Source organism: Embiotoca jacksoni, unplaced genomic scaffold (assembly GCF_022577435.1).
Source record: "Embiotoca jacksoni isolate LCO1_2020_lvr unplaced genomic scaffold, fEmbJac1.0.p SCAF_45, whole genome shotgun sequence".
Taxonomy (NCBI): domain Eukaryota; kingdom Metazoa; phylum Chordata; class Actinopteri; family Embiotocidae; genus Embiotoca; species Embiotoca jacksoni.
Genome location: NW_027185398.1, coordinates 36,421 through 46,309, shown reverse-complemented (window position 1 = coordinate 46,309; position 9,889 = coordinate 36,421). Strand labels below are relative to the sequence as shown.

At 41.2% G+C, this 9,889-nt stretch overlaps 1 protein-coding gene across 4 annotated transcripts; it reads left to right on the top strand.

Annotated features, from left to right (window-relative positions):
* Positions 1-609: 609 nt before the first annotated feature.
* On the top strand, positions 610-7,524 carry pcgf1 (polycomb group ring finger 1). 4 transcript variants are annotated; one of them, XM_069169472.1, is made up of 10 exons: positions 610-715; positions 1,890-1,995; positions 2,152-2,304; positions 2,453-2,524; positions 2,910-3,015; positions 3,131-3,173; positions 5,197-5,253; positions 5,535-5,621; positions 6,918-6,998; positions 7,322-7,524. In XM_069169472.1, exons 1-10 carry the CDS (start codon positions 629-631, stop codon positions 7,370-7,372), a joined length of 843 nt encoding a protein of 280 aa, XP_069025573.1. In that variant the 5' UTR covers positions 610-628; the 3' UTR covers positions 7,373-7,524. The 4 variants fall into 4 exon arrangements, 3 of the variants coding, with proteins under 3 accessions (XP_069025573.1, XP_069025574.1, XP_069025575.1); XR_011179253.1 differs by lacking the exon at positions 7,322-7,524 and having other exon boundaries at positions 5,207-5,253; XM_069169473.1 differs by lacking the exon at positions 5,197-5,253.
* The last annotated feature ends 2,365 nt before the right edge of the window (positions 7,525-9,889 follow it).

The following is a 9,889-nucleotide window of genomic DNA, read 5'->3' as shown; positions in this document are numbered from 1 at the left end:
TCCGTCTGGACCAGTCCCAAATATATTTATACACCTTATCAGCAGGCTTTTAACATACTGTACAACTACACTACATGATTTAATCGTAAAAAGATTTCCATATTTAATCCAACAGAATTAGACAATAATAATAATAATAATAATAGAAATATAATGTTTTATGTGATTTTAAATGAATATTAGCAGATGCAAAAAGCTGCAAACTAAGTGAAGTGTGTGCCTGCAGTGCCCTCTATTGCCCAGAATCCAGACTGACACGTGGATGAACCATTGACTGAAAGAAATGAACACATCCTCGACTGAAAGATGAATTAGTGTTGGACTAGAGAAAATAAAAAATAAATAAAAACATTAAACCAAAACTAAGAGGTAAATATAAAATCTATTTTTTTTTTTATTTATTTACAAATCCAATAGAAAAATCCTGTGTGAGCATGACAACATGTTTCTGAAAAACACATGTTAAGGTGAGGTAGCTTTTTTATTTGTTATATTACTTATCTATTATTTTTTTTCACCCCCCCCCCCTCCCCTCCTCCCCCCGATTATATTTCGCAGCTTCGCGCCTCTCAGCGTTGCATTAAAATGTCACTTCCGGTTTACCCGGAAGTTAGCATAATTCCCAAAGATGGCGGAGCAAGGTCCGATGGCCATAGCGATGCGGCTACGAAATCAGCTACAGTCCGTCTACAAACTGGACCCGCTGAGAAACGAGGTGAGTGAGCGCGTTGCCGGAGCTCGTCCGGACGGGGGTTACGGGGGAGACGCGCGGAGACTCGGTGTGCACCGGGGACGAGGTTGTTGTTTTTTTTTTTTTCCCCCTCGCACGCGCTAACCGGGAGACCGTTGTCGTCTCCGCTGATGGAGCGAGAGAGAGAGAGAGAGAGAGACACGGAGCATGCGCAGAGGGAGGGGGGGGGAGCCCGACCGTGTTGTTCTGCGGAGCCGCGTACTCCCCCCCCCCCTCCTCCCTCCTCCTCCCCCCTCCCTCCCGTTAACCGTTAATTTGTCCGTTTTAAGACACGTTCATGTTGTTTTTCTTCCATTTTTTTTAAAACGTTGGAAGTTTATTTGTAGTTTCAACGTTGTGCGCGTGAACGAGAGAGGATCGATGACGGCATCGCGCACTTGTTGGTGTCTCTCTCTCTCTCTCTCTCTCTTTCGGTGCCGGTTCCGGTTCCGTGTTTCTGGCTGCAGCAGTTTTTAGTTCGTTTTGGTTTCACAGACTGCAGTTTTTTTTTTGTTTTTTTTAGTGGGATAATTTTGTTTGCTGTTGCGAGTGTGAAAGTGGGTCAACAAACGACGAGCCTCACCGCACTTGTTTTTATTTATTTTATTTATTATTATTTATTTATTTATTTTTGTCCAAAATGTCCCCCGTACGTTCACTTCTTGCTTGGCTTCATGGAGGGAAGTTAATCAGCCGAAAAACGTCTTTATTGTTTACTACCCCCCCCCCCCCCCCCCTCAAAGGTCAAAGGTCAGGGTCAGCTGGTGAGGAGGACTCTTGTCCTGAATTAATACTTAATACTACAGCTGTTCTTTCAGTCTTGTCGCTTGCCGGTTGTGCAAGTTTTATTTTGCAAAATAAAAATAATAAAAAAAAAAATTGGACGGCGGGGCTGTGCTGAAAGGTTGACATATGATATGAGCACAGGTTTGTGACCTCACAAACTTGTAGGAGTCCAAATAGCACGGTTGCTGAATACGGCTCGTGTTGAGGAATTTTGAGGCATTGCCCGTATTTAATGTATTTAAACAAGACAAGACCGAAATAATCATGTTCGTACCAGCCAAAAGAATCCACGATACGCACGCTCTGAAGTTTACGTGACGCTTTGTAAACTTGTAGAATTTGTAAAACAGCTGTCTTGTTTGCTTTCCCTAAGGAGGAGGTCAAGTTGAAGATCAAGGACCTGAACGAACACATCGTCTGCTACCTTTGCGCCGGCTACTTCATCGACGCCACGACGATTACAGAGTGTTTGCACACCTGTGAGTTTGAACAGAGACGATCTGTTTGTCTTCATGTTATTCATTTGCACAAAGTCTCGATGTCATTTTCACAAAGTGTTTTTCGGTAGGACATGTTTCTCCTTTTTAAAAACATTTTTATTTATTTTTTTTTATTTTTTTTATTTGGTCTTACAGTCTGTAAAAGCTGTATTGTCAAATACTTGCAAACGAGCAAGTATTGTCCGATGTGCAACATCAAAATCCACGAAACGCAGCCGTTATTGAACCTCAAACTGGACCGAGTGATGCAGGACATCGTCTACAAACTGGTGCCCGGGCTACAAGAAAGTAGGTTTTAAAATAAAATTAAAAAAAAAAAACGACTCTCTCAGTTGTTTGTTACCTTTTTAAAGTGCAGTGTTAGTAACTGATTCTCTGATCGCTTGTCCAGTTTCTATGATTTATCCTATAACGTGTGTGCTTATGTTTTGCTCAGGCGAAGACAAAAGAATAAAGGAATTTTATCAGTCACGCGGGTTAGAGCGAGTCATCCAACCTGGTGGAGACGGTAAGTCTTCTTCTTCACATTTTTGCAAATCAAGAAATGTTGTCACGAAGTAAAATTTCTGTTACAGCTGCTGGTCGTTCATATTAATGACAGATATATATATATATATATATATACATGTTGTTTTTTTTGTCTTTGTTGATGCATGAGCCTAAAATTTTGCAAATGTGTTCTCACATTTTTTTTTTTTAAAGTCTGATCATGCAGTGATTTTTTTAATTTATTTTTTTTTGTTTGCTTGCGAGTCCTGAGCGCTGCTCGTGGTTTTCCCCAAAGTTTGCATTTAGTCTGATTTAATTTGGACAAACTAAAATATAAAAAGCCTGCTTGTTGCACTTTTTTTTTATTTTCTGATGTTCACCAACTTTATTTCTCTTCTCTCCAGACGGCGTACCAGATTCCACCGGTTTACCTTACACCAGCTTCGACCACTCAAAAGCTCACTTCTACAGATACGACGAGCAGGTTTCGCTCTGTTTAGAAAGGCTAAGGTAGGCTGAACTTTTTTTTTTTCCCTCTGTAACGGATGTAAGACATTTAAATAAGACTGATTTAAAATGAATGCACGCAGGTGAAATTTGTGCGTGTTTTTGTCCGTCTTCGCAGTTCATCTCTTGCTGGAAAAGATAAGACGAAACTTGCCCTTCAGGTACGTCACTTAAACCCGTCAACCGTCCCGCGTGCGTTGAGCATTTTATGTCAGTAAAAGTCTGTGCGCTTTGTGAAAATTGTGGAGCTGGTTGATGTTTTGAAAAACGTGTCCCCAGGGGGCGGCGTTGTGAAGCCAGATCTGCTCTTAACTGCTAAACAAATACACGTCACCGTTGACAACCGCAGAAGTCAGAGCTGGTTAGTCAGGCTGCTGCTGATGTCTCGTACTCACAATGAGGCATTTAATCACTCTTTCCTTGTTTTTTTTTTGGGGTTTTTTTTGTCTTGGCGAGTTGTTTTTGACTTTCCGTCTGTAAATTAGAGGCTCGAGATGTTTGATTAATGTCCGCAGTAATTGACGCGAGCTTTTCGGACCGAAGAATATCAAATAGCCGTGTCAGTCCGAAACATCACGCAGCAACGAATTTATGTCCACGATCTGAGTTAAGTCTACGGCGTGAACAAATGTATTGTAACGTTTGTTTTTGAATTGCTCGGCGGGGCGGGGGGGGGTGTAAAGTGCTGCCCGATAAGTTGTCACCCTCTGAATAAGAACGCAGTCAATATCTGAACTTTTAGAGCTCCATCCTTTGTGACAAACAAGGACGTTTAGGACATAAAGAAAAAAAAAAAAGTAAACTACGAGGAATATTGCAGAATTAGATCTGAGTAAAGATTGAGGCGCTAATCGCGACGTGAAGCCAGTAGTTCCCGTGGCGATGGATGACTTTACACGGTTGTGGCCGAACATTCACTCTTACAGTCGTTCCTCACGCCTGCGCTTACAACGTAAAAAAAAAAAAAAAAAAATGAAATGTGCAGGTGGAAATTTATGCTCGGCAAACATTCTCATACTCTGTAAAACTGAAAAATGCAGACTCGGTGGAATTGTAGGTGGGTTTCCTTTTTTTTTTTTTTTTTTTTTTTTGCCGAACCCTTTTGACAGGCCTATTTATCACGGGACAATGAAATTGCTTACTGCTCAGATTGGACAGAAACAAAGATTACAGAGGGAGCAGTTCCAGTAAAACACACTTAATTATTCGACCATCATCATCACCACAAGTGCAATGATGTCGTTCTTCCAGCAGAGGGCACCGCTGTTTAACTGTTGTTGCTGAGCCACCAGTCATTTTTCAGAGCAGCCTAACCCTTTTATTTCACATGGTCTACATGATATATTCAAACCGACCAGAGCCTTGTTTCCTTAATAGTTTTTTTTTTTTTTAATCTGGATTTATAGTCTTCAAAACCAGAATACAATCAATCACACGACGGTGTTATTGCATCGTCCTCTTTGAAGACTATTCAAAGTTAAAATGCCCCACGCGTTCGCTCTCGGCGTGTGAACATCGGGGCCGTTCAGATGGACGCGGACATCCGATCTCCGCTTCAGGTTCACGGTCAAAAGTGCTAAATGCGCTCGCGGCGGCAGCAGCCGCAAAAAAAAACAAAAAAAAAACGCGAGCAACTCCGACGCTGATCACGTGACGTCACTTTGAACACTTACTCGCGGAGGATGTTTTTTTTTACCGAGGTGTGAATTCTGCAAAAGGAACGTCTGGCTGCACTTTAGAAAAGAAGCACTCCGGCCTTGCGGTGCGTTTGTGGGGAAAAGGAGGGTTTTTTAAGCTCTTTGGCTTCAGAGCGTGTAATAAGTCAGCTGGGACCAGGAAACGTCCAGCAGTAAGCTGTTTTCTTTGTGGGTTGTTTTTCTTCTTCTCTTCACTGTAAATCTAATTGCAACGGGAGTGTGCCACACCCTCGTTCATTCACTGCTACCTTGATATTTGTTTTACGTTTCTTCTGTTTTTGTTGTTGCAGGGCTACAGTATAGTCCGGATGGACATTTATAAACATTCAGATATTTTAATGTTAAAATATGAGACTGCATCGTGTACTGCTAGTTTTTACAGGCAAAAAAAAAAACTAAAGAGACATTTATAACCCTGGCTTTTATTTCTTTTTTTTTTTTTTTTTTTTTTTTTTTAACTTTTTCCTCTTTCTTGACTAAATATCAGTCTTCCATAGATGGTACTGGTAATACAGAGCAAGTTCAAAGTCTACAAGTCCAAAAGGTAAATGCTTCCTTGGTACAGTAACATGTTAAATGCTGCAGGGGAAAGTAAGACATCTTAAGCTGCAGTATGAACCAAAAAAAAAACACACAAAAAAAAAATCTCCCCGAATAGCTCCTCAGTGGTTACACGAGTTGGCGCAATAAGCACACAAAGCGCTGCCGGTCATAATTTATTGTAATTTATTAGAAAGACTGATCGTATTAGCTCGTCTGAAGTTTTACGGCGTGTCGTTTGACCTCTTTTCTTTTTTTCTTTTTCTTTTTTTTTCCTCTCTGCAGCAGAAGTTTGTTCGCTGTTCGGTCCGAGCGGAGGTGAGACACCTACGGAAAGTCCTCTGTCATCGGCTAAACGTGGAAAAACACCAGGTCGGTCAGGAATCCTTCTTTTCATACGATGCCGGACTGAATGCCGAGACGCATCAAAGTCACATTTTATTGCAAATTTTTTTTTTTAAATTTTTTTATGACGACGAAGACGGTGTTTCAAAGTTGTGTTAAATTACAATTTACAGCAACGGCATTAGCGCGTGAAAGAATGGATCCGCTCCACTTGCGGCGCCCCCTGCTGTTCGTACGCCGCCAGACCAACACGGCGATTGCTTCGCAAAGTAATAATTAGTTTTAGCGGGTGTCGTGTAAAATCATCTGTTAGGACACTACGTCTGTAAAGAATGTGAAGATGCTTTGAGCAAATGTTAAATTGATACTCACCTCAGGCCCGCTGGATCGCAGATGTTTTCTACCCGACACGCTTGTTAACACGAGATTAAAAAACAAAAAGAAAAAGGAAAAACGTGACTCCTTTTGTTGAGAATTGATGTTTTGAAGGAGAATATTCATAAACTTGTATCGTGTTTCGTCCTTCAGCTTGGCGTGGCTGAATGACTTTAGGCGGCTGAACACGTTCGGCATCCGGTTTTTATATCTTCTAAAAAAAAATAAAAATAAAAAGCATTAATTGGATGTTTTCAAGTTCAAAAGGACGTCACGCATTTTGCAGTAATCACGCAGAGTCGTGGGAAAATGCCAATTTGTCACGCGCAGCGTTGTTGCATCACTACCGTGATATGTCTACCATTTCTATTTATTAATCACAGGTGAGCTGCAACATTACGTCTGCCGCGTGCTGCATGAGCTTTTATATGCGAGAGAAGGTTTTATTTGTCGTGCAGGGCTGCGACAAAATGGATTTGATATTCTTAATGCAGTTAATAAGCAAAAGTATCCGTAGTTGCAATGACGGAAGATAATCAACGACAAGATAAACGACGATTATTGCGTTTATAGCTCATATTACACAAAAACAATGACGATAACGAGTCATTTTTTTATTTTTTTTTATTTTTTTTTTTAACTCTAAATGACAAACGGGGATTCTTGAGCAGATTGTTGCGGTTTCTGAAGAGGAATAAACGACTTCCTGTTTTCGTGTCTCGCTCAGTTTGTCGGTCGGAATTTCATTTTCCGCTCGCGACCCGATTCGATATATTTAGTCCATCTAGACCGAGTTGCTCATGTACGCTTTCAGTGAAGGAAAAAGAAAAAGGTACTCGTGCTTCCTTGTTTCACCTGCAGCTGATGGCTTTCGCTCCTGTAAAATAACCACAGATGCTCCTTTTTAAATCCCCCCCACACACATCTGTTCGTGTGGTCTCCCTACAGGTCCAGATGTTGTTCAATAACGAGTCTCTGCCCGATCACATGACCATGAAGCGGTTATGGCTCTCGCACTGGTTCGGCAAGGTACAGTAAAACCGAATGTCAAACATTCCTAAACACTTGACGCATTTCGTTTGTGGCGTAATTGAGTCGGATAATCAAGTTTGTGTTTTCATAAACACTGTTTTATTGTATTCTGTTGTCATGTATAAGAACTTCCGATGAAAGTAAACACTGATGCTGAATACAGTCATTGCGTGACCAGATGTAGTCAAATGTTGTATTATCACGAGACCCAAATAGCTGTTGATCTATGCTCTTAAATGAAAGTCACAAAACACCTCTCACATTATTCATTAATATTTCCATCACGCCTTGTAATGTTTCATATCTTGTCTCCCCTCCAGGCCCAACCGTTAGTTCTTCACTACACCGTCAAAGACAAGAGGCCCAGATAGGACTCCGTTTTTCAGTCGGGACAAAAGCTGTGCATATTTTGTACAATACATATTCTATTTTAATAGTGTTTGTGTACATATACTTATTTTCCTTGTTTTGTATTTTTGAAAAAAATAAATTTTTAAAATGGAGGGAAAAAAAAAAAAAAATCAAAGTTTTGTTTTGGTGATTGAGAGGATGCTTCCATCAACTTTCAAATCTGCACACCTCAGCAAATCCGTTCATTTGTCGAGCGGTTGAAGTCCGCCAAAACAAACTCGTGATGGCTTCTTAGTCGCCATATTGGAGCGAATGGAATTAGTTTACTGTAACTTTCTTTTTAAAATCTCTTTAGTTACGGTTTTCCTTCACTTCTGTGTTATTTGTGGACGTATTTTGACATTTTTCATGTAAACCGAGAGATTATTTATCGAGGAACTTGTCCTGCGCGCGGACCCGTAGACACCACCTTTACTTTACTCCGTCGTTATGAGCTCATCTGTCGCGTTCGGGCTCCTTCTCGTTTATTTATTGATTTATTTCAAGGTAACTTAATTCGCCAACAGATGACGCGACTGAACTTTTTACGGCATTTCTTTAGAACAACGTACAAAAAGAAAGTTGTGTTTTATTGTCCTATAGCTGAATTTAATAATTAGGTCATTTAATCACCATCAACAAAGAAAAAAAAAATAAATCTGTTGATTACAACTGATGCGAGTGGGAAGTATAGATGTAAAAACACTGAACCACTGATTGAGTATGATCTCTTAAAGTCAGAAGTAGAATCTGTTCTGTCAGCGGCTTCTTGCTCCCGAGTTTGTCTGGACACGTCTGCGTCAGCTGTACACATCTGGACGCTGCATATTTCCTCCAATCCTCCTTTCAAAACCTTTTGTTTTGTTTTGTTTGCTCGGGTCCCGTCGGGTTGCATCGAAGACCGAGTGCACAAATTCTGGACTCTTGACTTAGTTGTCGTTTTGAGGCCGCGTTGGTCCATCCTCGGCTTAACGTTGGTCCATCCTCGGCTTAACGTTGGTCCATCCTCGGCTTAACGTTGGTCCATCCTCGGCTTAACGTTGGTCCATCCTCGGCTTAACGTTGGTCCATCCTCGGCTTAACGTTGGTCCATCCTCGGCTTAACGTTGGTCCATCCTCGGCTTAACGTCGGTCCATCCTCGGCTTAACGTCGGTCCATCCTCGGCTTAACGTCGGTCCATCCTCGGCTTAACGTCGGTCCATCCTCGGCTTAACGTCGGTCCATCCTCGGCTTAACGTCGGTCCATCCTCGGCTTAACGTCGGTCCATCCTCGGCTTAACGTCGGTCCATCCTCGGCTTAACGTCGGTCCATCCTCGGCTTAACGTCGGTCCATCCTCGGCTTAACGTAGGTCCATCCTCGGCTTAACGTCGGTCCATCCTCGGCTTAACGTCGGTCCATCCTCGGCTTAACGTCGGTCCATCCTCGGCTTAACGTCGGCTACCCTCAGCTTTATCCTGTTGCGTTTTTTTTTTTTTTGCCTGCGCTAGTTTGGATCTGTGTATTTCCTGTTTTTTCTCTGGTTCTGTGGCAGAGAAGTAACTCCAGGTCAAGATGCTGCTACCTCTAGGCTTTTTTTTCTGCATTATACAGTAGTATACCACATTGTTTGACCAAAGAATACGAATTCAATTGTTTATTTGAGGTTTTTTTTACTGCTTTAAATTAATCTTTTGCCATATTTAGAAATTAAAGAGGCCTTTTTTTTTGTTGTTGTTTTGTTCCAACAGTCTCCAAATACCTTTTTTTTGTTGTTGTTGTTTTTTTTTTACAATTTGCATTCAGTGTAAGTTTAACGCCACCTGGTCTGAACCTTTTGAACCTTGTGTTGCCAAATACGGTTTCCAAGGTAAAAAAAAATTAGTCACTACTTCTTTTTAGAACAAATTGTTGAATCTCCATTAAGTTGAGTCGTGTGCACGACGCAGCATTTTTTTTTATTATTGCTGCTCCAGAGGCGGAGATGTCCTAAATCTTAGCCCCTCGTGTGGGCCAAGCTCAAAAGTTGAACTCCATTTTTATTACTGCGACTCGGTAACATCTTTCATGAGATCCTGCATCTGATAAATGTCCAAATCTATCACACACCACACTCCGAAGCTTTCTGCTGTAAATCTGTGGTCCTCCGGCCTGATTAAAGATCACTCTGAGGAGGTTTTTAGACTTTCGAGAGCTCCGCTGCAATAATCTTTACGAGTCAACTGATCTTCATGTGTAAAATCAGCAGAGTTCCTCTTTATCATGGCAGAATACAGAAGCAGCTCAGCTTCTTATTTATTTTAAATACTTGAGACACTTAACTGTGGTGATGTTTTAGTCCACATTTTAGACGCTACCAGAAAAAGCTGAAAGTTGACTGTTGAGATTTGACGAGCTTTTAAATCCGTTTTAATCTTTCATACAAAGCAAAACCGTCCATCTACAAACTTGACCTTTTTTTTTTTTTTAAATTGATTTATTTTTTATCCCTACAGTTTAACTGCCCCCCCCCCCTCCCC

Coding starts and splice junctions, on each gene's coding strand:
- pcgf1 (XM_069169472.1), top strand. CDS start 629: ATGGCGGAGCAAGGTCCGATGGCCATAGCGATGCGGCTACGAAATCAG. Junction 716..1,889: donor TGGACCCGCTGAGAAACGAG/GTGAGTGAGCGC, acceptor GCTTTCCCTAAG/GAGGAGGTCAAGTTGAAGAT. Junction 6,999..7,321: donor TCTCGCACTGGTTCGGCAAG/GTACAGTAAAAC, acceptor TCTCCCCTCCAG/GCCCAACCGTTAGTTCTTCA.